A 27530-nucleotide genomic window follows, 5' to 3' on the forward strand; every position below is an offset into this window, starting at 1 on the left:
GAACAAGTGCGTCTTGAGCCTTTTCTTGAACGTGGGGAGACAGTCAGTGTCTCTGATGGAGGTGGGGAATTGATTCCACCATTGGGGGGCCAGACAGGAGAAGAGCTTGTGTTGGGACCGGGCACTCTTGAGCGGTGGGACCACCAGACGGTTGTCAGAAGAAGACCGTAGTTGGCGGGTGGGGGTGTAAGGCTGGAGGAGAGACTTGATGTAGTCAGGTGCAGTCCCATTTACCGCTCGGAAAATAAACTGAGTCTCCACTATATTACGCTGCACTTCAAAATGCTTCTGACCTTAGATCACAATACTTTCTTTTAGCAATTTACAATTTTTATTGCTGCATACATAGCCTAACTCTTACATACATATACAGTACATTTGCCTCAACCCTTACTGTAGTTCTGGGCTTGTGCTATTGTTGTTCAGTTTCTGTGCAGGCATGAACAGGGGGGACAACCTGGATATTGAGCTCTGAGTAATGAGCTGTCTGAAAGAGCAGTGCAGCAGTGTCATTACATTTATTCATTTTCATTTAGCAGACGCTTTTATCCAAAGCGACTTCCAAGAGAGAGCTTTACAAAGTGCATAGGTCACTGATCATAACAACAAGATAGCCAAAAAACATCGCGAGTAGCCAAAACATGAAGCACACATTGTGAACAACCAAAGTAAGTGCCAAAGGGAAGAACCATAAGAGCATGTAGTTAAACAAGTCACAACCAAACAACATGAACAGCTATAAGTGCAAGTGTACCTGTGGGAAAAAGCAAGCAACAGTAATAAAACAATATATCACAGCGAGAACCAAAAATTTAAATCAGTTACCACTAACCACAAGAGCAACAAGTCTCTAAGCAAGAGTCATTGTGATCCTTGAGGAAACTAACATCGGGTCAAGCGAACCGTTCCTAAGTACCGTTGTACTCCCGGAACAAGTGCGTCTTGAGCCTTTTCTTGAAGGTGGAGAGACAGTCAGTGTCTCTGATGGAGGTGGGGAGTTGATTCCACCACTGGGGGGCCAGACAGGAGAAGAGCTTGTGTTGGGACCGGGCGGTCTTGAGCGGTGGGACCACCAGGCGGTTGTCTGAAGAAGACCGTAGGTGGCGGGTGGGGGTGTAAGGCTGCAGGAGAGACTTGATGTAGACGGGTGCAGTCCCGTTCACTGCTCGGAAGGTCAATACCAGGGTCTTGAATCTGATACGGGCCATGATAGGTAGCCAGTGGAGAGAGATGAGGAGCGGGGTAACATGGGAGTGTCTGGGTAGATTGTAGACCAGGCGGGCCGCCGCGTTCTGAATCCTCTGAAGAGGGCGGTTTGCACACTGCTGTGCCAGCTTTGCACGAACACTGACTGGAGGTCATGACGAAAGGTTCTGAATCACGTAGCACTATCTGTGTAAAATACACAAAGAGACAATTAGACAAACATTGATACTGATGTATCCTCTGAAGTGTTTTTGAAGTGAATTTTGCTACTATTCAGATACCGCTGAATTAAGAATTGGCCTAGTAAAGTTGCTGGGGTAAGTTTGTTGACAAGGGGTTTCCTACAAGTCTATTACAATACGAGGTGAGGTATACCATACCAAATATGTTGCAATAGAAAGATTTACTGTCAATCAACTTTGCCCCAATTACCTTACTTCTCCACTAACAGGTAGACTATAGCCATTTATCAAGTGTCTCAGAAGAATGTTTACATAGTCGAGAACATGCTCATGGTCAAATGAAAGCAGTTGTAATGTACGCATGATGAACGCATGCTATGCTGCAGTCATTGAACTGGAACAGACTGCAAAATTGAACAGAATACCCAAACCCATCCCTAAACATTAGCCTACTCTCAAGCTGTGTGGTTTTTTATTCTTCTGCATGGACCTGTGACAAGCTGCTCTGAAACTGATAGTACCGGTCAACCTGTCTTTGTTTGAAACTGGTGGACAAGAAGATACAGCATTCATCCATTCAGTACTTTTATCATTATTCTAACAATATTTTAGAAATCTGAAACACCTGCCAGGACAGCAGTCTACATTAGACCTACAGTCGACACATTAGACCTACAGTCAGATGGATTACATAATGGTTGACCAGCATAAACACACAGGACATCGTAGAAATTATACTGTTGGTACTATAACCCCATCGCTAAGTCTTCGTTTGACTGTTTTAATCGTCTGCGAGCAAAAATAAAAGACTAAACTACTGATAGCATACAAGTCTAAACTAACTACTGATAGTTAGCTATAGGCTAACACTATCGCTATATCCGATGCCATTAGCAAAAGCTACATATTTTACATACCTTTATAATTATGAATAAATGAGGAGGCGTAAAACTTAAATACCTTGTCTAACAGAGTACTCGGGGCTCTGGACGTCCGTTTGGCAATACGGTGTACATCGGAAATTGTAATTAAGGGTAGCTCCTGTAAACACCGAAGGTGGCCATTACTACGCTGTGTTTACCTCAGTAGCGGACGGCCGGAAGTAGTTACATCTGTTTTGTAGAACCCGGAAGAATGTTGCGCATAACCCCTATTGCTCTGGGTGCAAGATCGGGCCCTAAGTCTGTGTGTCTGTGCATGCAAATTCATCACTCATTGCTTTCAATCAGATATCACATGGAGCTCATTGGTTTGGAGCTATGACAAGGTGGGTTGATGGTTTGGATAAGGAGGGTTGTAGAAGGAGGGAGGCATAGCGGGATTCAGGTCATCCTCCACAGTGTGGAATCTCAGTCATTCACTCCGCCTCCATACCTCCACCTCATCCTCCCTTTAACTTCTAGTGCCTCAATACCTAAACCTTGTCCCTCCCCTGTCCCTGACCCTTCCTACCCCTCCCTCCGTCCTCATCTCTCTCCAACCATTCTTCTTCCCCCTCCACTTCCTATGTTGTTGAATCCAATTGTCTCAAAATGATAACACAACTTGATTAGACACAAAAAAGCTAATCTAGTATTTGTCTTTGGTTTGGGGAGAGGTACCCAAACCCTCATCCCTAACCCTGACCTCGAGTCCTCACACTCCCCCAGGTCAGAGGGTCAAAGTGGTCCTTGCACGTTCTCAGCTGTCCTGGACAAATGCCTGCAAGGCCTGATGGTTGTCTTTCAGACACTGGAGTGTGTGTGTTTGTCGTTTTTTGCCCATTGATATTAACTGACCGGGAAGGAAGACCAGTGAAGGTGTGTGTGTGTGGTTGTGGAAGGAAGGAAGATCAGTAAGTGCACCATATCTCTGCTCACGCATCAACAAATTGGATCTGATTCGACTTGTGTCACAAAGAGGAGAGCATAACATTGCATTTCCTACCATAGAATCTGAGCAGTCTATCTCTGCTCTCTATGAATAGCCCTGCTATTGTGATAAAACAAGCCATTTCCCTCCCACTGAATGTCCCTCGACAAGTTTCATGAAAGCCAACTATCACTGAAGTAACTCTTGGAATTGAGCTGGGGATTGATGGTGACTAGTGAAGGTCCAGCTCCAGTCTCAGGAAAGAGTTCAAGACAAACAGGATTGTGTTCACACATAAGCTTTTTATCAGAAAGAGGTGTCTTCTGGTTAACACTATCTCAGAACACGTCACCTGTGTGTGTTCCCACTGTCAGCAAATATGCGTCTGAAAAGAGAAGGCTATAATTAAAACGTGTATGTTTAGAGAAGAGTGTAAATTGAACACACTGTATAGAAAGTGCAAACCTGATTGAACGTCAATGAGGTGTTCTCTTATCTGTACTATCTGTACTCAAACAGTTTCCTTATTAGTTTAAGGGGTGGAGATACAGTGTGTGGATAATTTTGAGATGTGTTACAGAGTGTGTGGGTGTGTGTTTGAGAGAGAGTTCTCTTGAGTACTAGGTGGACTTTAGACCGCATAATTTTCAATATACCCTTCGAGATAGATGCATTTCACCTGGATAGGAGTATTACTTCTTTTCTCTGAGACACACACACACATTGTTCAATGACGGGTTGAAATTAAACAAATCAGAAAATGCAAATAAAACGGAAAGCAGGGAGGCTGATGCATAGCTAGAGGCTGGGAAAGGGAGATATGAGGGAGGTGGGGATGTGAAGGGGGGTGAGAGTGGACTTGAGGGGGGAGGGGACATGAGTGGTGAGGTTGGGAGGGGGCTATGAGAGGTGGGGTGGAGAGTGGGGGAAGGGGATGTGAGGGGGGAAGTGGGGGAAGGGTTTCTGTGGGTTTGGGAGATGTTAAAAGTGGAACTTTTATGGAACGTTTTTATTCCTTATCTTTCTTCGTGTCTCTCTCTCTCTCTCTGTTTCTCTGTCTATCTGTATCATGGAGCTTGGTGCTGAACAGCACACAGTGAGAAACAGGAACCAGGCGAGGGAGGAGGGCTTCCTGTCTGACTCTCAATGTGTGTGTGTGTTTTCATGGTGTGCCTGTGTGTTTGGTATGTCTATGAGTGCCTGAATGCAGTGTGTGTGGTGTGCCTGTGTGTGGTGAGCGCGTGGGAGTGTGTGTGTCCTTTCAGGCATGGTTTGGGGGAGGAGAGCAAGTTTAGGTTTAGGGGGCACACATGGGAGGAGAGGGAGGCATGTGTGTGTGTGTGTGGGGGGGGTGTTAGGGGATGTGGTGCTGTAGTATGGGGGGGAGTTTGTTTGTACTCTGGGTGTTCTGAATGGGGGGGCTTTAATGCAACAAATGAGTTCGAGGAAGTTTTGGAGTGTGCGCGTGCACTTTTTAAGTTTTTCAGATCTGTTCTGCAACACAGGATATTTCACATGAAACTTGAACAGTCATTTGCAATCCACAATCATCATCAGACATTTTTCGTCTCATCTTCCCGGTTCTATTTCCTAGTGCTAATCTAAACCAGAGGTAACCGCTGTCTCAGGTTCTCTGTGTTTATGTTCCTGTCACTGACTCCCTCCTCTCAGCCTACTGCTCTTTACCCTGTATAGTCTCATCTATACATCCAGAACAATGGTCTACCTGACACCTGTGCTAGGAGTGTTGGAACTCCAGATGCCAGTTTGGGTCTTATGTGGCTGCCTGCAGGTGTGTACATGGATTTGCGTTTGGTCAACATGTGTGTTTGTGTGTGTGGACACCTGAAACCTGACTTGAGAGAGGTAAAACCTGTTTCCACCCAAGTGCTTGTGTGTGTGTGAGAGAGGGAGAAAGAGAGAGACTGAGCGAGGAGAATGGAAGGAATAGCTTTTAGCTTTGCTTCAAACACAAACAGCGAGGACAGATAGATTTTCTGTGTCCACAAGCTTTGCGTGTGTGTGTGCTAATCTCTCCGTGTGTGTGTTTGGTATGATACACTCCACTTAACACCTTTCAGACACAGCCAACTCAGATTGCCTGAGTGGTGAGGAGGGTGATGACACGTTGAAATGAATGACAATCACGAAGCAGCTGACACATATGAATACCTCACTAACTACAGCCAGAGAGAGGGAGGGAGACAGAGAGGGGAGGGAGACAGAGAGGGTGGGGGGAGAGAGAGAGAGAGGGGGGAGGTAGGGAGGGAGAGAGAGAGAGAGAGACAGAGAGAGAGGGGGGGGGGAGGGGGAGAGAGAGGGGGGAGGGAGGGAGAGAGAGAGACGGGGAGAGAAATAGAGAAAGAGCAGGGAGAGAGGGAAATAGAGTTGGACAGAAAGAGTAGGAGAGAAAGAGAGAAACAGGGGAGAGAAAAATATAGAGAGAGAAGCAAAGAGTGGAGTGAGACTGGGAGAGAGATGGAGAAAGAGAGGGGAGAGAGATTGTGAGGGGGAGATTGAGGGAGAGAATGGGCAGAGTAGCGGAACTTTGGGTGAATGCGTTTATATGTTATCAAGTGATACAATGTGTCCTACATGGCTCAGCGTTCCTGGAATAGCAGACAGATTCCTCCCATTCCCTGTGTGTTGTGTAGAGAGCACGCTAACATGCCATAGAGGATGCTACTTTGAGAATAAAATGTAACACTGTACATTATGTCTACGTGGGTGCTGCCTGGCATACACACACACACACACAGACAGTCTACTAAGCAACAACAACCCTTCACCATGACAACGCACCGGCCCTTGCAACAGTGAAGCCATACAGACGAGAGACAGTAGTGACTATAGATCCCATAACTGTCTCCCTGTCACACACAATAGAACACCGCCTCTTCTCCATGACAATCTCAGAATGGGACATGATGCCTCGTATTATGAAGTCCTAAGTGGAATGTTGTATAAATTGGAAGAGGGGTGGTGTGACATCACAATGGAAAAAGAACATTTTCCACTTATCAAAATCCCCCTCATGAAGGCCTGTCTGCCAACAGAAGGATTCTCCTTACTGTTGCGTCAGGGTTATTGAATCAGCAAGCTATATAAAGATATGGATGTTGTGAATGGGGAATAGATCACATCAAAGTTATTGGTTGTGAGAAATGAGTTAGACTTTCATTCTTGCTCTGCCCCTCAATAACCTAATATCCACATGCATCTAGAGATAAACACAGCAGGAAGGACACATCTCTTACTATCAAGCTGACATCACATCCCTTCTCGACAAAACTATCACTGATCTATAATCCATTCACTCCCTAAAATATATGAATCTGAGCATCAGCCTTGGAAACGTTTTGGAAAAAGAAAATCCCTTTCAAAAAACAGTTGGCAGGTGATTGGATGACCCATCTGTCTATCATTGTCCATCACGGGCTAACTTCAACCACACCTGTACCTGCCAGTAGTTCCTCATAGTTCGCTGATTGGTCCAAACCATTGTGGTAACCATTGGCTAAATGAAATCTCGGGTGGTTGTGATCTTGTGAATCCAGCTTGTCTCGCAAGATTACTGTAATATAAATACACATCTCTGATCTACCTTCCATTCTCTTCCTATTAATAAAAACAATATTGCACTTCTTTATTCTTTATACCCACAGTTCCCTTCTTCCTCTTTCTTCACCTCCTCTTCCACCAACTATCCTCCTTCATCTCCCCTTATTGCTCCATAGTGTGTCCTTTCTGACTGGGAGTGTGCAGACCAGTCATCTGCCAAACTCAACACACACACACACACACTGAACGCAGGAGTGGTAAAAGAACTGGAAGGTAGAGGGAGGTGAGTGTCTGCACTTTTGCATTTGTGTGGTTGTCATGCGTGTCTGTGTGTGTGTGTCCGTGTCTGTCTGTGTGTCTGTGTGTGACAAAAAATAGAAAAACGGTGGGAGAGGTGCAGTATGGTAAATGTAGTAAAAGGTGAGAGGGAGAAGAGGATGTTGAAAAGAAGAAAGTGTGTGCAGACAGATAAAGAGAGAATGAGTCCGAAAGAAAAAGAGAAAGAAAAGAGAAAGTAATGTGCTCCCCAGTAGAACAGAGGGATTTACCAGTTTCCTTTGTCAGTAAATCTCCTTCTCCTCTCTTCCTGTCCCTGGCCTCTCTCTCTGTCTCTCCTCTCTTTCTGCCTTCTCCTTTCGTCCAACTAACACTCATCCAGTAGCACTTATTTCCAACAAATATCTCTATAATTCTCGGTCTACAGATTTTCGACAAAAACCAAGAGATGTACAGTAAACCTATAAAGCTAGAACACCACCACATAAAAATCATATTGTAAAATATTTCAAGATTTCATAAACTCAGTAGTCATCCAATATTAAATACTTTTTTTAGTAGACAGAACTATAGTTGGCCCGACTTTCCCACTTGGGTTTAACTTTTGTCCCCAAACCGTCTCGTGTGTCATTCTACCGCTCTCAACACAACGCTGTATTAAATTCCAGACCACACCCAACCCTGGCCGTGCGCGCTCACGACACCGGAGCTTCGAACGCGCACTTCTAAGTTTTTTTTTACTACTACGGTCCAGCAGTATAGGCACGTTTGCTACTTACATCACTCTTTCGGTCTCTCCTTTCTCCTTTCACACATCTGGACCGCGACGTCTGAACTCTCCAACTTGCTCTGCACTCTACAAGGTAAGTAGCTACGGCTATTTGATGATCCAAACTACTGACCCAATAACTTTTAGATAAAGTCTTTATCTTGTTTAAAACTTTATATTGTTTAAAACCAAGCTATACAATGTATGAAAGGATACAGTCATATTTTACTAATGTGTTTCGTCTGTTATACTACAAATTATAAAGAGTTTTGCTCTATAGTTTAAGTGTCTAGACAAAACTTTAAAGTTCCTTAATATACGCTGAGCCAAGGTTTTCGTCGCTCGCAAAAGGGGCGTTGTCTGGAGCGCTTGTTGCAGATGCTGTAAATCAAATTAATTAAAATGAATCCAACAATTATAATCAATGCGGCCAGTTGTTGTGAAAATGAGTCAGTTATTGTATTGGCAATGCTAGCAGAATCCTGTGCGTTCGGTTCTCGTGTGTAGGCTACGCACAGGTTTATAACGGTACATTCTACAGTCTAAAAGAGGGAGTACGTGTGCATACCAGTGCGCTTTCAGAACCAGAAGACCAAAAAGTAGATTGTCATATTAAAACGAAATCATTCAGAAACTCCAACTCATACTCATTCATCACCGCCGTTTTTTCCTGATGTTTTGGTGATTCATGGAAGACTGTAAGCTTGGCAAAACTCTCATCAACATTGCCCTCTAGTGCTTTAAAGTACGTAGGCCTGCTAGTCTGCTCTTGGCATTAAGTATCCGAACTGGAAAAGCAGATATCCTCATCGATATGAGGATCAATTAGCTTCTGCACTTTTCACAAGGTAAATAAATACTCACAGCGGACAATTAAATAGAAGACTCTGAATGAACTGTTGGTCATGGACCCTGGCCAGTGTAACCTTCCCTTTCATGTTGATGGGCTTAACTCATGAAGTTACTGAATGTGTGTGTGTGTGTGTGTGTGTGTGTGTGTGTGTGTGTGTGTGTGTGTGTGTGTGTGTATGAGTTTCTGCTCTGACCGAAATTGTTCCCAAGTCGCCCTGACCCAGTGACATAAAGCAAAGAGGAGCAAGCAGTCCATCTCTATCGTACTATCAGCTGTGAAACTCTATCAATGAGTTCAGATCTCAGGGTGTTGCTACACAAGGAAACTTCAGTTTTGGAAGAGTGTATGTGCATTCATCAGTGTCACACTTTTACAGGTCTATATCTTCATAGTTTCATACTCCATCCAGTTTTCCTCTCTGTCCAGACCTACCCTCCCCCTTCCCCCCCCTCTCTCCTCCCCTCTCCTCTCTGTGGGTGCCTGTTTGTTTTCTGCTTAGAGAATGTCAATGTTTGTCCATATGTTTTCAATAAGAGATAGAACAAGGCTCAGAGGTGTGTGTGTCTGTGTATGTGTGTGTCAGCATAATTTAGATTTGTCTGTGACAATACATCAATGCGTGTGTTCGTAATTGTGATACTTTGGCCCAGTTCATTGTAGTTGACTCCGGTTACGGTTGGTGTGTGACGTTTGTCTGTGTCTGTGTCAGAGTTTGGCACAGTCAGTTATGCTTTGGTTCCCCAGTCATGGTGTGTGATTGTGGGTGTGTGTATTTGTTGAGTGTGTGTTGTGTTGTGGTTGTTGTATGTTTGTGTGTGTGTCAAGAGAGAAATGAATGAACTGCAGATGTGAGGATACTCAACAGGAAGCTGCTACTACTACTGAGAACACACACACACACACAGCATGTTCCCAGTATCAGATGGCTTTAACATTAGGGGTGCTGAAACGCATGGAGTTTCTGTCCCAGGAATATAGAGCATATTAAACATAGGCACACCCTCACAGACACAGATTAAATCATACGGATTAGAGAAGAGTGTTGTAGCTAGTTTAATAGAGAGATATACCAGAGTTGATGCTATGTTGGGGGTGGCTATGTTGTTGACATGTCAGTCATGACAAGTGTCAAGTGTTATGACAAGTAGATCTCTGATCTACACTGGGGAATGCTGGGAGATGACATTTGTCAGAGAAGACATCTTCTGATATGGCGGATGGTTGGATGGATAAATTGGATGAATGGGATGAATGATAAGTGGATAGATTTGGAAGTGGGATATAGTCTGATGGACAGAAGCATGGATGGATGGCTTGATGGGGAGGGTGCATTCAGAAGTCAATTGGTCAAGGGTGAGAACCCCTTGCCACCACCCCCCCCCCCCCACCCCCTCTCTGGGGGGTTCCACCTACCTATATGCCATGTGGGAGTCATTACTCAACCTGTCACCCCAGGAATGTGTGTGAAAACAACCTTTGGTGCACACAAACACACATACACACGCAAGCACCTTAAGCCTGTTGAATGGCTCCCATGGTAGTAGTTCCCAACATGAAAGGATTCCAGTGTAGGAGGGAAGTCTTTAAACCCAGCAGGACTGACTAGGTGTGTGTGAAAGAGATGCAAGAGAGAGAGAGGGGGGGGGGGGGGAGATAGAGAGAGCCGAAAAAAGGGAGAAAGAGTGAGAGAAAAGTATGTGTGAGGGAGAAAGAGATTTGGAGGCTTGGTCAAGACTGTGGTTTTGTGTTGTAGGAAAATGACAAAAAGTGTAATCTAAGTCAGCGTTTTGCACCAGAGAGTGATTTTGGTAGGGGCCTTTTTCACGCGCGCGCGCACACACACACACACACACACAAACTCACATTCAACACTTGCAGACGCAGGGACTAGTCTGGCTCAGTTTACAGCGGTGAATCCAGGGAGCTCTTTTAGAGTCTGATTGTAATTCATTTGCTAATGCAGTTTAATAGGAGCTGAGGTCAGTATGGGAGGCTGTTACACTGTGTTTACTACACCACAGAGAGACGGAGGGAGCGAGCGAGCGAGGGAGGGAGGGAGAGAGGGGAGAAGTAATGTGACCCTTGCATTCTCAGCTATCTTTGTGAATTACAAAGTGGCTGTTTGTGTTTCTTCTACTATATGGAAGAAGGAAAATAAGTGTGAGAGAAAGAGAGACTGACAGTAGCCAGAGAAAGAGAGAGAGAGAGAGACAGAGAGAGAGAGAGAGAAAGAAAGAAAGCTAAAGAAAGAAAGAAAGCTAAAGAAAGAAAGAAAGCTAAAGAAAAAAAGAGACAGACAGACAAAAGAGAAAGAGAGACAAATAGCAAAAGACAGACAGTGAGAGAGAGAGGGAGAGAGAGAGCTTTAATGATTGAAACACCACAGCTGTCAGCTAAAAGGCGGGAAAATCTACCCCAGTGTTTGCCGAAAGAGGATGTGTAAATATCTGTGAAATCCCTACAGTCTGCATACCTTGAAGAGGGATTTGTTGAGCTAAGCATGTGTATGTAATCTTAACCATGTGTGTGTGTACATGTGTGTACATGAGCGTACACTGCTGTTGGTGTCAGATCACGGTGGCGCTGTCACACTTTTTAACTGGCCTAATGGAACCTTCACTTAGACTTTGTTTCCCATGGATTGCTGACCAAGACCACAGATGATTAGGTTTCAGTGTGTGTGTGATTTCACAAACTGTTTGCAAACAGATGATCATTTGCATGAGAGTTGATACTTGATACCCCCCCCACACACACACACACACACACGCACACACACGTACAAAGGCATTTTACACAAACATATGCACACACACTCATACACACATACCGAGGCATTATACAGAAACACACTCATACACACACACACAGGTTAGTATGAGAGTCATCGTTGTCTCACACTGAGTTCCCCTTCTTTTTAGTTGGTCTGTTTCTCTCCTCCTTCTCCCTCGTTTCTCAGAGACAGGAAGGCAGCTGCAGACAGAATCAGATCCAGCTGTGCCGTGTGTGTGTGACTGAATGTGTGTGTGTGTGTGTGTGCGCCCCTGAAGAGTAGAAGTCTATCCAGAACATGGTGAATGAATGAATGTGAACAGGGTCAGTGCTGTGGAGTGCTCAGGTCAGGACAGTGTTAGGGCTCCGTGCCGCACCACTACTGTAAAGAGCCCTTTCCCCACGCCCCTGCTAGCATTCTCCTCTAATACCACATAAGCTCTTCACTGAACAAGAACTAGACTCATTTCATGACTGCCTGAGGGACAGAGAGGGAGGGAGAAATAAGACGAGGGCTACGGAGTGTCTGTTCATCCCCTCTTTTGCTCCTTATATGCCTGTTTCACGGGGGGGGGGGGGGGTGAGTGTTTGAGGGAGTAGGGGAGTCTTGTTACAGCTTCTGTCTGCGAGCTTCTGCTTCGTCTCCATGGAGTGGAAGAAGAGTCTTTCCCTTCTATCCCATCCCCGCCTCCCTCTCTTCTGTTCTCCCCTTCTATTCCTCCCTCTCTCCCATCCCCCACTCCAGACAGGGGCCTGTCCTACCCCCCTGGCACGCCCCGTGGCCAAGTTTTGCAAACACATACACACACCCCTCGAGAGGCCTGCTTCCTGTTCATGGGGCGGGGCTGTTTTTACTGCGACTCCGTTTTGGCGGAGAGACTTAATTCCTCTCCTGTCTGGCTGTGTGTGTGTGTGTAGGTGTGTGTGGGTCTCAATATGTGTGTGCAGGTTAGTTGTGTGTGCATTTGTGTGTATGCAAACTGAGCATAAGTACATTTATCTTCGTAGTTTGTTAGTGTGTGTTAGTATATTATTATTAGTGCATACTGACAAGGCCGATTTATACTACTCCGACTCCGTTACAGACAGACGGACGGAGTTGGACAGATTCGTTGAATTTATAGTACTCAGGTGCTGAAAACAATTCACCGCCAGAAAAGTAGGTGGAGCAATGCTGCCACATGACGTCTTTGTGTGTGGAACCAATTGCGGACCAATTACAACCAAGGAGTATCCGTAAAATGACGGACTAGCAGACGGATAGTCAGGAAAATCAGGAGGTGCACGTAGAGCTCTCCGAGTGGCTCGGAGAGGGCGTTCCTCATCGGAGAGGGCGTTCCCTGTGTCCGTCTCCGTGAAAACGGAGTAGTATAATTCGGCCTTAAGTCATTTACCAGATTTACTTATCCCACGTAGATTCACAGTAATGGATCACTAATTCTCTTTTCTCTCTGTCATATACATGCACAGGAAGTTGATGCTTGGTGCACAGATAAGACATACAGTAGCACCAGATGCATGGTGGGTAGGGCAGTGGGGAAGCCCACGGTTCTAATCTGTTATTGGAGTGAAAAGGCCCTGGGGAAGCTACAAACTCAACAGTGTGAGGATTCAATCAGCGTAGTCGATCTAGGAAACACTGGTCATCCATCCAGTGATGCTGTCATCGGCACCACGCTAGCTGTTATCACCCACACCGCCGAGACAGAGAGAGATGCAGAGATAGCTGTCCGTGTGAAGGCTCTCTTTCACAATGTATCGTTCATTGGGTGGCGGAATGCAGGGAGTGTGCCAGGGCCAGAGAGAGAGAGAGCGGGGTGGGGCGGGGCGGGGGATAGATAGAGTGGTGTGGGCATAAGATAACACTGACATTGAGTGGCTGCATTAAAACTGGGTTTGCGTGTGTGTGTGATGGGCCCCCAGTTCTTCTTCTGTGGCGTCTGATGTAAATAGATGTTTTTGTGACCTCACTTCCCATGCCTGGAGGGCAGTTAGTAGGTGAACAGGAGAAGTGTTCTCAGCAGTATTCCACTGACTCAACCCCATTAAGAAATCACACGGTATAGGAGACAAGGAAAGCAGGCCCAGCTGTAGTATTGGGACACGGCCAGTGGGTCTGACCAGTGATATGTGAATAACAGTTTCAGATGAAGGAAAGGAGACAAGAAAGGAGCAGATGTAGGCTACACAGGGGTGTGGGCGGAGCTGGAATCCCTGACCCGGCTGAGGTTCTCAACAGACTTGGTGTGCCAGCAGAATTAGGAATGGTTTGTGAAAGAGAGAGGAAAATCCAATAAAAAAGCTAAGCTGCTTGCATAAGAGCACTGTACTCATTTCAAACTCCATGTAGTTCAGTCTAAGAACTATTTTTGTTGTTTCCCATAGAAGGAACTGGCTCTTTTCCCTATTGTGCAAAGTGTTTCTCCACCCTAGAGATGAAAGACGAAAACACTCAACATTCCTCTTTTTATCCACTCCCTTCCTAGGCCGGCACACACACACACACACACACACATACACATACTGTGTGATGTCTGTAAAACTCTGAAAGATTGACCTTTCTCTTTGCACATAGACGGGTTCCTGAGACTCCTCCCCCTGCAGTCATGTTGGTCATCCTAGCCTTCATCATCCTCTTCCACGTCATCTCGGCCATCCTCCTCTTCGTTGCCACCATACACAATGTGAGTCCGCAAGTCAGTCCACAGAACAACAGGTTCTGTTTCACTCTACCACAAAATGTACCGACACATCCTAATCCTTTGCCTCCCCTCTCTCCCCTCTGTTTCGCTCAGGCATGGTGGGTGGTGGCACCACCAGGGGGCAGTGTGATCTACACAGACCTGTGGTACTCCTGCAACTCCACCTGCTACCCTGTAGAAAAGAGCGCCTCGACTGAAGCAGGTAGCCCTGCCGTGTGTGTGTGTGTGTGCGTGTTGTGTGTGTATATGTGTGTGTGTTTGTGCACATGGGTGTGTCCGTGAGTGTGCATCTGTGTCTGTGGCTGTGTCTACTACCGAGCACTTGTGCACTTCAAGCACTGACTTTCAGTGCTTAGGGCGCTTACACTGACAGAACCAGCAGAATTCAGGACACTGAAAGTACCCAGATGGCGCACTGCAAACGGTCAAAAAATGGAGTGTACAACGATGGACACTACTCGCCCTAAACGGGCGCCATATTGGTTACGTAGCGGAAGAGAAGGAGCCCTTTCGGCAGCTTTTCATTTCATTTCTAAAATAATGGCGGACGAAATGACTCGCGAGCAGATTTGAATCCGTCACTTCCGCCTTAGATTCGCGGGTGCCGCGAGCAGATTTGCGTCCGTCACTTCTGCCAAGTGGTTAACGTAAGGGTTCCATTTGAGACAGCACTAATCAGCGACGGAAGGCACTACAGATGTAAGTGCACTGTATTGCAGTGTACTTTGTAAAGTGTTCGGTAATAGACACACCCTAAGTCTTTTGTGAGGGAGGGAGTGTGTAACTTCTCTGTCGCCCCCTAGCCTATCTGCAGGTAGTGCAGGCGACCATGATCCTGTCCGCCATCCTGTGCTGTGTGGGATTCTTCGTCTTCATCCTGCAGCTGTTCAGACTGAAGCAGGGTGAGAGGTTTGTCTTCACCGCCATCATCCAGCTACTGGCCGGTGAGTAACACACACAGACACAGTCACACACACACACACACACACAGGAGTGAGAAGAAGTGACGACTGACCCCCCTCCTCCCCTCCCCCACAGCTCTGTGTGTGATGATCGCAGCGACCGTGTACACGGCGGAGAGGGAGTCCTTCCAGGTGGCGTCTCTGAGGAAGGGGAACTACGGAGCCTCCTACGTCCTGGCCTGGATCTGTTTCCCCATGACCCTCTTCAGTGGCCTCATGTATCTAGTGCTGCGGAAACGCAAATAGGCCCAGTAGCAAATCGCTTAACCTTATCCTCAAACTCATATCAAAACACTCATAACCCCCCCACCCCTACCAAAACATTTACAAACTCTCAATAACCTCACACCAAAACACTCATAACCCCCCCCCCCACAATAAAAAAAACCCCACTTATAACCTGCCCATAACTTCACACCAAAACACTCCCCCATACCAAAAAACTCGATCTTCCCACCCTTCCACCCATACAAAAATGCTCTTCACCCCTCCCCACCCATTCCCCCACACCAAAACATTCACAAACCCCCCCCACCCTTCTCCCCATACCCATACACTCACAACTCCTCCCCCCAACCCCTTCCCAAAATACTCAAACAACCAGTCCCACCTCTGACAACACTCATTCACACACATCCCAAATCATCATACCCAACCTTAGACTCCCTCACTCATGTTCTCCCCTCATCCACAATACAGGACATTGGCAAATGGTCATTGTACATCTTTTGCTGGACTGGTCATGTCTGGTCAGTACTGGTCTGGACAGGTGAAGAGTACCAGGGGAGTAAATACAAACCACTCCCCTGACTGGATGATGGCCATTCTCCTTGTGCAGCATTTGGAAGGATCTCAAATTATATTGGACTTTTTGTTGCAGTTTGGGAAAGCTACAGTCAAATGAATCTATTTGTACATACTCTCTTTTATGTATAGTCAAAATAAATGCAAAAAATATTGCAAAAAATTACTGTTAACTGTAGCATACTGGAATGCTAGTGAAGTAGAATGTTATGTTGTGTAGGATGTAGGACTCTGTGTTTATCCTGTTACTGACCCCCAGTGGAAGAAGCTATGCTGTGACGTGACATATCGGACATTCAGAAGAGAATTATTCAAACTTGAAATCCAACTTAAACACAAAGGGAGGCTCCCAGAGTCTGGTGAAGACTGGGTCTAGCTTTAGGACGACAGACCTCTTAATGCCATCTATATGTGAGTCTTCACTGAAACGATGAAAGGTATTTATTGTACGAAACCACTATAGTGATGTGCCATCGCAACAGTCTCACTCCATGTTAGCACTGTCCAATCAGGTTGTCTCTCTCACAGCAGTCAGAGAATGCCGTTTGTCTGAAGAGTGAGGTGTTATCTGATTTGGGATGGAAAATAAATGGAGAAATTCAAAACACAAAAATGAAAGAATGTGTCTAAAGGTTGTCTAAACAGTCAGTGCACCGGACACTACTTGAAAATAAACCCACAATATAGAGGAAGCCAAAAAGTGTAATTTGAGATGAAGCCTCGCTTTGTGTGAAACAGTTCTTTTTTCTTTCCTTTAAGTGTCGATTAAAAAAACTTCTAGTGCATGTTGCAGTTTACTGGCACCTCTTCTAGCACATCTGTTCCCCCTACGCCCCTAGATCCAACCAAATGACCTGGGATTGACAAGTAGTTCTACAGTATTCTCCATGGCATGTTCTCTCACTTTGAGTCGAGAAAGTGTACAGTTAAAGGTTCTGTGGCTGAGGTATTTGATTTTTGGAACTGACCAAAGCTCCACTTGTAACTTGTATTCACAGCATCATTTAACAAGTATACAGGGACTATAGTGACATGGTTACATCAGTAATGAGTTGGGACATAACATTAGAATAGAAAATGGTTTTCCTGTAGATTTTTTGTTTTGGCGTTTTATGGACCCTGGTGAGAAGTCCAGGATACAGGTCAAAATGAGATGAATAAAAGACAACCAAGCTGTATTTACTTCCAGACTTTAACTCATTTGTTGATTTAATTTCTTAAATGAAGTATTTTGTCCATGTACCTGAGACCCTGCTTTTCATGAAACATGTTGGAAAGGAGTGACCAGAATTGGACATCTACCCCAAAAGCAGCTTCCATTTGTTCCAACCCCATTTGCCTTCTAGAGTTGTCTGTTTCGCTGGAACCAATCGCAGATGACTTGCTTCCTTCTGCAACCACTGGGTGGGGGAAGAATCAGCTCTACTGGGAGGAAGGGAAAAAGCTCTAAATCTGTGGAACCACCGGGTCCAGGCTGGTATTCTCCCTAAGCAAGGATGCACCTACTGGCCTTACACGTATGGGGTGAGCTCACCTCCTACAAGAAGCTGGAGTGGACAGTCTCTAGAACCGGTGGGGTTTGGGTCGGGTCCATGGAAACTCAGCGGTCCCTGCTCTAGGTCCTGCGTTGCTGTGGAGACCTGGTCCGATCCCAGGCTCAGTATAAAGCGTGTCGTTATTTGTATTAAACATATTTTACACTAACAAGTCTCCTTCTCTCTGTATAAAACTCAGGACAATATTTTATTTAGTTGCAAACATGAATTGAACTAGTCAACAGTAATATGAACCACTGAACTCTTGAGAAAACATGACACCAGTAAAAAAACTGCTGCTTTACAATACTCTAAGCATATGTCTCAGAAACAGATCTGTTTTAATACAGAAACTCGTATTTCACACACTATTGTGACAACACAACATAATAAACAAACTTAACTGTAAGGCACATAAGACTGTGTAAAAGTGACAAAAAAAGTTTCCAGTCCATGAAGAATCCCCTCAGTCCTCCATCTGCTTGTCAGCTGCTCCACCTGCAGAAGCAGCAGGTGGGCTGGGGACTCGTCACACCATGGAGCGCCTGACAATGTCACACACGGGAGGTCGCCAACGGCCCTGAACAGAGTGGTGGGACACCAGAGAAGGCTTCGTGTCTCCAGAACCTAGCTGGTCCTGGTTTGACCCCCGTGAACCCGGCCGGCAAGCCCATTTCCTAGCCTGCGGACCGGGTCAGTCTGCCCCCTAGGGCAGCAGGGCATGTTTGATGTTACTGTAGGTGCCGTAGCGTCCGAACTTGTCCTTGCCCACCACTGCGAAGCATATCTTGCGTCCAGACATTTTCTTCTGGATTTGGATGACGATAGCCATGGGCAGAGGGATGGCGGTCACCTCATACAAGGTCCAAGTCACTGGAAACAAGCCACACCCCTTTCCCTTCTCCAACATCATGCACACTCTGACCAGAGACAAGGGGGGGGGGGGAGAAGGAGGACAGTGAGAAGCACAATACATTTGGAGCCCTTATGACAGGCCTAAGGGAACTTTAACACCGCTCAAAGTGATCTTTTGAAGACCTCTGCAAACAATCGTTCGTGGTTGTAGTACCTGAACCTATCCATAGGTGGCTCTGTAGGGTCTTTTTCCACCAGGTCCCACAGGATGCTGATGCCGGGGGGGTTGTGGATGTAGGCCAGGTTGACTTTGACCTGGGAAGGAATGGAGTAGGAGGCGGCCTCGGCAGGCAGGACGGAGGGGAAGGTGGTGGGAGGGAGAGGAGGGAGGCCAGGCAAGGGATCATCCTGAGAGACATAACAGAGAAATGACGATAAGAAGAAACATGTTAGTTAGTGTGTGTTTGTTCAATGGGGTTTCCTTGTTACACAATACAATGACACAAAGTTAACATGCTTTAGACTGTGACCAGTAAATGCATCAAGAGTTACCCGAGCAGAAATCTTCCTCTCCTCCACCTTGACTTGAGTGGTGGTACCTGTCAATCACAGGGCCGGTCAAAGGTCAGTTCTGAGGCCAATGTAGAAGAAATTGGGATTTCCTGTATGCTAACGTTATTCACTTACCAATAGAACTAGTCATTGGATATTAGTTAGTATGTCATCATGTGCGCTTGCTATTAATATGAGTAAATTGTGTCTGTGTCAGGGCTAATAGATGTTCAGGGTCAGGAGAAAGTATTGTGTGAACATCCCTTGTCGCGACTACAAGGAGAGCTCCAACTATGATCTCTTTTGTCTGAGAGTGGTCATGGGTTGAGAGCTGTGAATCTCTTTCTCTGAGACTGTTATGACTGTCGTCATAACTGCCTGACTGTCACTATCTATGTTTACATTCTTGTACCCTATAAAAGATGGTCCTCCAGTTGACAGGGACATGATTGAGACCTAAGCCTGGTGTTGTGTTGTCATTTATTGTCAGAGGTCTGGTTCTCTCCCAATCTGCAGATTGATAATACTTACTAAAATCCAGAACTCAACTGAACTCAGTCATTCCGTTTATGAAGAGACGGACAAAACACTTTCTTCATCACCAACAACCAATCAGACACTCCTGATGCAAAAAAGTCTAACAGTAACTCCCCCCATCACCCAATGTTCTAGGTTCCTTCCCCACTGAAAAGCTGATTTTGGTTTTTGCCGTACTGTACTATTGTAATGCTAATGTTGGTGTCTTTGTTTTACTGAGATGTTGTTGTTACACTGTGCCTGACAAAATGCAGACCATTCCTTGATTGTAACCACAGGAAATACTGTTAGAACAATGCAATTCTAATCCCTACTGTCCTTCTATATGCACTATTGTCTATATGTCGCTTTGAATAGAAGCATCTGCTAAATATTTATTGTGAAAGAATTTTAGGACATACAGTGTTGGGGGAAGTTACTCAAAAAAGTAATATTAGAAATTACTTATTATTGTTCAGTAAGAGTAGTGTGATTAAGTTACATTATTACTTTCTGTACAAAGTAATATTATTACTTATATTACTTTTACTGTTACATTTAGTAGTGAGTTGTGGAAACGGGTTGCCATCTCTCTTATGGTTTAAAGTGGATTTTCTCGCTAGCTTCCAGCTTTGTTTCTCTGTGGACACTTTCGAGAAGTTTGAAGTGCTGTTTTTGGAAGTACTGTTGTGTTTTGACTGCAGCATGAACCAAACATTGCACCCAGGAAGTGTCGTTTAGGCAACAATCTGTATTTATAAGGCTATTTCAGTCCTTTGTTGAATTCATGCAGTAACTTGGACAACTAACGCAAGTTACTTAAATAAGTAACTGTAATAATATTACTCAATGTTAAAAAGTAACGTGTTATATTCCTTCGTTACTCACTTAAGTAATAATATTATGTAACCCCCAACACTTGTTACAATGGGTGTTTTATAAGCGCTAATCTGTAAGCTCCTTTGTTCATTGATAAAGGATAGACAGTGAAGGAAAGAACTGAGGATCTGTAGGATACTTTCCTCTGGAGAATGGGTGTAGAATCTTATATGTCTTTCTATCTTGTAAGTCAGATTGTCTTAAGTTATTTATGACCTGTTGTTTGATGATAGCTACTTAAGGAGCCAGAGGCGTGGAGGTTGGGGGACTCTTGAGTTCTCGTGACCTGAGGGAGTAGTTTTAGAGAGTCAATCGATTCAGCTGCTCTGACCTTTTGGCCATGGAGACTGTGTCCTGTTTATGTTGAATTAAGTCTTGTTTTAGTTATCTTTACTATCTCCTCATTTAGAGATAAATGCAACATCAAAGAACTTTGGGACACTTGGCCTGGGGTTATATTGTCTTAACTGTCACTAAATGGGGTTGGCCAATCACAGAGACCGCTACATTGATTGATTATATAGAAGACCATATGTTATAAGTTTATATAAGGCAGTGTGTGCGTGTTGTTCTGAACCACTCTTCCGAACGACCTGTAGCTTACATGTCCTGTTATGACGGGTCCAGGGTACTCTGTAAACTTATGTTTTGTGCAAACTAAATAAATTGTATTGAACCGCCATCTTGACTATTCCAACTACACAGCACCGTCAGAATTTTCCTTCACAGTTAAATAAAAATTCAAAATGACCCCTTTCCTTTTCTAAACCCTTAAGTTTCGACTTCACAACTTTACAAAGTAAATTTACCCCACTGAATACAATCCCAAATAACCCAAATCAAAGTGAAAAATCAAATAAAAAATCAGATTTGTTTTATTTTTTGTAATATGTGTACAATTTCTTGATGTAGAAAAAGTAAAATTGTAGTGATTTAAGAAGTTATTAAATAATAACTTATATATTAAATGTATATATAATAACTATACACTATGATTATAACTATTACTATTAGTGCTGTCAGTTAAACGCGTTATTAACGGTGTTAACGCAAACCCATTTTAACAACGTCAATTTTTTTATCAAGAGATTTTTGGCCTAGCAAACTTTGTAGTTTTTTTTCACATGCTTTTGCAACAACTAGCGACGTTAGAAAAACTACAACACCACACCGGATCTAGCTAGACCAGAAACAAAACAACAGGCACGCCGCACACACTTGTTTGGGCTTGCGAGCTGGCTAAAGAGTAGTAGGCTAACGTTACGCCAAAATGGATGCCAATAAGATTCGGAATTGAAAGTTTACTTGCCAAATGGTTCCATTGACAAGAGATCTGTGTGTTTTGTCATAGTGAACTGAGCTATCATCGCAGCACGTCCAGTCTGAAATACCACTTGATGGCCAAGCAAACAGGCGATTGAAATGTTGTTTTCAATAAAAAAAAATAACTCCCTGATTCACCTGATCCTGCTTCTGCCAGCGTGGCCAGAGTGATGTGGGTGTTTACCTGATGGAGCCCTGGGTGTCTTGGCACTGCCGGCTGCCGGAGGCTGGAGTGTCTTGATGGGCCCCTCCACGTGCTCCTCCTCCACGGGCTCCGCCTCCACGGGCACCTCCTCCACGGGCACCTCCTCCACGGGCACCTCCTCCACGGGCTCCTCCTCCACGGGCTCCTCCTTCACGGGCTCCTCCTTCACTGGCTCCTCCTTCACTGGCTCCTCCTTCACTGGCTCCTCCTTCACTGGCTCCTCCTTCACAGCCTCTACACCGTCTAACCACTCCCTCACGGCAGGCTTGGCTCCTGGAGATGACATGGGGATCTCTATCTTGAGGGACGCCTAGACGGAGGGGAGAGATGCAATCACGGTCTTGGCTATCAAACTCTGTTGGATGTTGAGCTGGTGATACCTACCATGATCAGGTCAGGTGGAGAAACAACAGCAGATGGAGTCGGAGTCAGAGAAACTGGAGTCAGTTGAGGAGGAGATAGGGAGGGATCTCTGGTAAATTGGCTCTTCAATTCAACTAGAGAGAGGGTGAAAGTGAGAGAGGGAAGCAGAGGTGGAACATGTTATACTTTTACATAACACTATTCATCACATTTTATCACCATTAATGTGCTTTTGACGTAGAATTTGACATCACATTGTTGAGATAGGTTATGATTAATGGTTTATCTGATTTAAAATGAAATTCTCATCCATCTTTTTAGTATATTCTATATTACTGGAAACCCTATGTTAAGCTGGTGACTGATTATTATTCATAACACAAACCCGTAGAAGATATTAAGCCCAAAGTGTAAAGATCTGAATATTAGGGGCTGAGGAATGCGGGAAAAGACCACTTGTAGATGCTTCTACTTTCACAAGCAAGAGGCCCCCAGCTATAAATCAAGTTGCACGTTTAAGACCCTGCGCCCACACACTTGTTTACAGCTGCAGAGTTCAGGGCCAGTACCACTAGCCGTAAATTGGGAGAATTGTCGTTGTATTAATTAAAAAAAACACCAGTAATCTGAAACCCCAGGACAAGGGACCAATAATGTGAGGGTGCATAATGTATCTGTGACCAACTGTACTGTACAAATAGCAAAATTGACACAAATAATAGGAAGAAAATATATAAGTGAATGTCCGGAGAAAACTGGATACTTTTGTCACCCTGTGTCCGAATAAACTTTTGCATCAAACTGAGTTTCAGTGCGTCTGTTTGGACTTAGGATTCTAGCCCTACGCGAGAATCATTTTCAAGTTTGGGACTTAGGATATTTCTCACGTGTCTGGAGTTAGTACTTTTCTTCACTTGGAGACTTGGAATTATTTCACTATACAAGAGAATTTACTAAATTATTTATGACACTTTACCTTGTTTGTCATCCATGCGTGGCCTCTTTTCATTGGGCATCTAATTGAGGCAAAGAAACAAATCAGAAAGAGACAGAGTTTTAGGACTACACTAGTCAGTGTAGTCCTAGTAGTTTGGGCAAACAAAATGGCAGATGGATGAAGGCATTACCAGATTCTGCCGGATGCCACTGACGAACTTCCTTTTCTGACAGGGGACGATTTCAATTGGGTCCTCATCAGAGTCTAATCTAAACCCCACATAAATATTTTCACTTTAGTTTGACAACTAGATGATTGTATTAAAACTAAGAATCCCTGTGTGTGTGTGTGTGTGTGTGTGTGTGTGTGTGTGTGTGTGTGTGTGTGTGTGGAATACCTGGAGAGTTCGACAGTTTCAGACTCTACTGCGGATGGCAACGTATTCCTTATCTAAAGGGAAAAACAATGTTGTTACAATAAAGTGTATGTCGATGGACAGTTTGTGTGTTATGGGTAATGTAGTCGACCTAACCCTAACCTGATTTTGTGGGGTGCATTTTGTTTGCGCTCCAGACATTCCCATTTTCCTCAGAAAGGCCATAGCTGCATCCCCTCTCCGCTTCACCTTCTTAATATGAGCCTGATGTGGGGGAGAGAGATAAGAACAAGAGGACGAGAAAATGAAAGGCGAGATCAGTAACGAACCTAGCAATTTTGGCTGGAGTTCGAAAGGATTTAAAGCAAAACATCCCATCCCCTCCCTTTAAAGCCACTTCCCCAAGACACATGAACGAGCTGACTGACTACTGCTGGGAGGTAGACAGACAAGTAGCCCATCCAATCATTGCATTAAGTCAGAATGCCGTCCGATCATTAAATTCGGTCTGAGCTAAATGATTGGTTGTGTTTATTACAGCCCACAGATTTTGGATTTATGTTATTTTATTGTCAAACTTTTAGATGTAATGGTTGCTATCGGGATGTGAAGTTTATTTCAACAAATATGAGTGTGTCTCAACATCATTACTGACCTTGCCTTTAGGGTTCAGAAAATGGAAAAGGGGGGATGGTGTAGCAGGAATATATATGGAAATATATACAGTTAGGCCCAAGTATTTGGACATTGACACAATTTTCATCATTTTGGCTCTGTATACCACCACAATGGATTTGAAATGAAACAAGATGTGCTTTAAGTGCAGACTTTCAGCTTTAATTTCAGGGTATTTACATCCAAATCAGGTGAACGGTGTAGGAATTACAACACATTTTATATGTGCCCCCCCCCCTTTTTAAGGGACCAAAAATAATTGGACAAACTAACATAATCATAAATCTAATTGTCACTTTTAATACTTGGTTGCAAATCCTTTGCAGTCAATGACAGCCTGAAGTCTGGAACCCATAGACATCACCAGACGCTGGGTTTCGTCCCTGGTGATGCTCTGCCAGGCCTCTACTGCAACTGTCTTCAGTTCCTGCTTATTCTTGGGGCATTTTCCCTTCAGTTGTCTTTAGCAAGTGAAATGCATGCTCAATTGGATTTAGGTCAGGTGATTGACTTGGCCATTGCAGAACATTCCACTTCTTTGCCTTAAAAAACGCTTTGGTTGCTTTCGCAGTATGCTTTGGGTCATTGTCCATCTGCACTGTGAAGCGCCGTCCTATGAGTTCTGAAGCATTTGGCCGAATCTGAGCAGATAATATTGCCCGAAACACTTCAGAATTCATCCTACTGCTTTTGTCAGCAGTCACATCATCGATAAATACAAGGGAACCAGTTCCATTGGCAGCCATACATGCCCACGCCATAACACTACCTCCACCATGCTTCACTAATGAGATGGTATGCTTTGGATCATGAGCAGTTCCTTCCCTTTTCCATACTCTTCTCTTCCCATCATTCTGGTACAAGTTGATCTTGGTCTCATCTGTCCATAGGATGTTGTTCCAGAACTGTACAGGTTATTTTAGATTTAGATTTTAGATATTTTTTGGCAAACTCTAATCTGGTCTTCCTGTTTTTGAGACTCACCAATGGTTTACATCTTGTGGTGAACCCTCTGTATTTACTCTGGTGAAGTCTTCTCTTAATTGTTGACTTTGACACAGGTACGCCTACCTCCTGGAGAGTGTTCTTGATCTGGCCAACTGTTGTGAAGGGGTTTTTCTTCACCAGGGAGAGAATTCTTCTGTCATCCACCACAGTTGTTTTCCGTGGTCATCCGGGTCTTTTACATTTACATTTAGTCATTTAGCAGACTCTCTTATCCAGAGCGACTTACAGTAAGTACAGGGACATTCCCCCGAGGCAAGTAGGGTGAAGTGCCTTCCCCAAGGACACAACGTCAGTTGGCATGACCGGGAATCGAACTGGCAACCTTCGGATTACTAGCCCGATTCCCTCACCGCTCAGCCACCTGACTCCCTTTTGGTGTTGCTGAGCTCACCAGTGCGTTCTTTCTTTTTAAGAATGTACCAAACAGTTGATTTGGCCACACCTAATGTTTTTGCTATCTCTCTGATAGGCTGAAAAATCTAAACAAACCTAACGATGGCTTGCTTCACTGATGGTGACAGCTCTTTGGACTTCATATTGAGAGTTGACAGAAACAGATTCCAAACACAAATACCATACTTGAAATGAACTCTAGACCTTTTATCTGCTCCTTGTCAATGAAATAACGAACTCCCTTTATGAAGGAATAACATACACCTGGCCATGGAACAGCTGAGCAGCCAATTGTCCAATTACTTTTGGTCCCTTAAAAAGGGGGGGGGGGCACATATAAAATGTATTGTAATTCCTACACCGTTCACCTGATTTGGATGTAAATACCCTGAAATTAAAGCTGAAAGTCTGCACTTAAAGCACATCTTGTTTCATTTCAAATCCATTGTGGTGGTATACAGAGCCAAAATGATGAAAATGGTGTCAATGTCCAAACACTTATGGACCTAACTGTACATGCACTCTTTATAGTCTATGTCGGATGAGCAGTGAGTGTACGCACACACCTCGAGTTTGCGGATGTTAAAGTCACATTTGGGCTCACACTCCAGCTGTTGAACCTTTTGTAGCAGAGACTCCATCTTGGTGTCAGTTTCTTGGACTGCATCATGGACCACTGTTTGGACCAGACTCTGGACCTGAGAAATCAAGACAACTCGGTTTTGGACAACTCTCTCTCACACACCCCCACACACGTAGGCAAACACACACTCAGTTACTTACCTCTGATTTGGAGAATCTCTTCACAGCTGGGCTGGGTTCAGGTTCTTGTTCAGTCAAATTCCCGTTCATCCTGAGTTGTGATTGCTCAGACAAAGACTTCTGAGGTCAGCTACAGGTAATATAAAACCATGCATAGCCAACGAAAAGGAAACAAAACATGGTTAATTATCTTTTTGTTGGTTGCAGTGTTGAATGTTTGAGCACGCTAGCTGGCTGTCTAGCCTGGAATGTATCAAACTGCCTTATATACACAATAACAGGTGGTGGCATATTGAATTTGAGTTAGCTAGCTAACTACTGTAACTACTGGAAGATATAGAATACGATCGTGTCGAGGAAACCCAACAAAAATAGGCATAGCTCGCTAGCTAGTATGCTAATAACACAGTAGGCCTACCTACTACAGTAGGCCTACCAAACTTTTTGAATAATTTCGTGAGTCTCCGTAGTAGCCTACAGGCACCTACTTTAAAAATGTGTTCCGTCTCAAACGTTGCAAGTTGCACTAATGCAGTTAAGTACGCCGGCAATCTGGTGTGACTGTAATGGTGAAGCCAGTTGCATTAGGAAGCAGCCATTGCCGCGCCTGCGTCCAACACGCCACGGGTCCTAAACTGAGTCTGTGTCTGAAGCAGACCCCCAACCCCCGGTGGATGTAGGTGGTATTGCATTTCCAATTTGCTACCCGACTTGTCCGGTCGTTTATAACTCCGTTAACATCCCAATCCCCCACAACTCGCCCCCAGAACTATCTCCCAATAATTTTTGTTCGATTCTCGAACCTGGCTCATACCACTAGCTTTTGCATAAAATCATTTTTTTCTGATTTTTGCTAAGTTTGAAACAAACCGAAATGGGTGAACAAGCACCCCATGTATTTGCTTACGTCAAGAAAGGTTGCCTGGAAATGTGCTCGCCAATACAAAGGGCACGAGCACAAAAGGGAACATTAGCCAATCGTTGTTTTACCTGAGCTGAATGAGCGCAAGGAGAAAGGGCTTGATAATCTACAGTTCGCCTGCCTTTGCTGTAGCCAGTTTTACAAATGATTGCACACATACATGACCGTTGTTTATAAAGTGTATCTCGTGTTTATCCACCACACCTTGAAGACCGGTCCATGAAAATATGTCTTACATAAAACCAGTCCGTGGCGCAAAAAAAATTTGGGGGACAGCTGCTCTTCCCATCC

At 44.6% G+C, this 27530-nt stretch overlaps 2 protein-coding genes across 2 annotated transcripts; one reads left to right on the top strand and one right to left on the bottom strand.

Moving 5' to 3' along the window:
* Nucleotides 1-7823: 7823 nt before the first annotated feature.
* emp2 (epithelial membrane protein 2) lies at nt 7824-17121 on the top strand. Its single transcript, XM_067233101.1, has 5 exons — nt 7824-7939; nt 14046-14154; nt 14266-14374; nt 14976-15116; nt 15211-17121. Exons 2-5 carry the CDS (start codon nt 14077-14079, stop codon nt 15378-15380), a joined length of 498 nt encoding a protein of 165 aa, XP_067089202.1. The 5' UTR covers nt 7824-7939; nt 14046-14076; the 3' UTR covers nt 15381-17121.
* A 511-nt stretch (nt 17122-17632) lies between these two features.
* atf7ip2 (activating transcription factor 7 interacting protein 2) lies at nt 17633-26932 on the bottom strand. Its single transcript, XM_067233100.1, has 12 exons — nt 26806-26932; nt 26339-26447; nt 26122-26253; nt 23642-23743; nt 23501-23553; nt 23294-23372; nt 23143-23182; nt 22188-22300; nt 21783-22113; nt 18881-18927; nt 18543-18736; nt 17633-18393 (listed from the first exon to the last, which is right to left on the bottom strand). Exons 2-12 carry the CDS (start codon nt 26405-26407, stop codon nt 18180-18182), a joined length of 1374 nt encoding a protein of 457 aa, XP_067089201.1. The 5' UTR covers nt 26408-26447; nt 26806-26932; the 3' UTR covers nt 17633-18179.
* Between the last annotated feature and the right edge of the window lie 598 nt (nt 26933-27530).

The sequence above is a fragment of the Osmerus mordax genome, chromosome 3 (genome assembly GCF_038355195.1).
Source record: "Osmerus mordax isolate fOsmMor3 chromosome 3, fOsmMor3.pri, whole genome shotgun sequence".
In the NCBI taxonomy this organism is placed as follows: Eukaryota; Metazoa; Chordata; class Actinopteri; order Osmeriformes; family Osmeridae; genus Osmerus; species Osmerus mordax.

Coding starts and splice junctions, on each gene's coding strand:
- emp2 (XM_067233101.1), top strand. CDS start 14,077: ATGTTGGTCATCCTAGCCTTCATCATCCTCTTCCACGTCATCTCGGCC. Junction 14,375..14,975: donor GAGCGCCTCGACTGAAGCAG/GTAGCCCTGCCG, acceptor GTCGCCCCCTAG/CCTATCTGCAGGTAGTGCAG. Junction 15,117..15,210: donor CATCATCCAGCTACTGGCCG/GTGAGTAACACA, acceptor CCTCCCCCACAG/CTCTGTGTGTGATGATCGCA.
- atf7ip2 (XM_067233100.1), bottom strand. CDS start 26,407: ATGAACGGGAATTTGACTGAACAAGAACCTGAACCCAGCCCAGCTGTG. Junction 23,373..23,500: donor GAAACTGTCGAACTCTCCAG/GTATTCCACACA, acceptor TGTGGGGTTTAG/ATTAGACTCTGATGAGGACC. Junction 22,114..22,187: donor CTCCACCTGACCTGATCATG/GTAGGTATCACC, acceptor CCCTCCGTCTAG/GCGTCCCTCAAGATAGAGAT.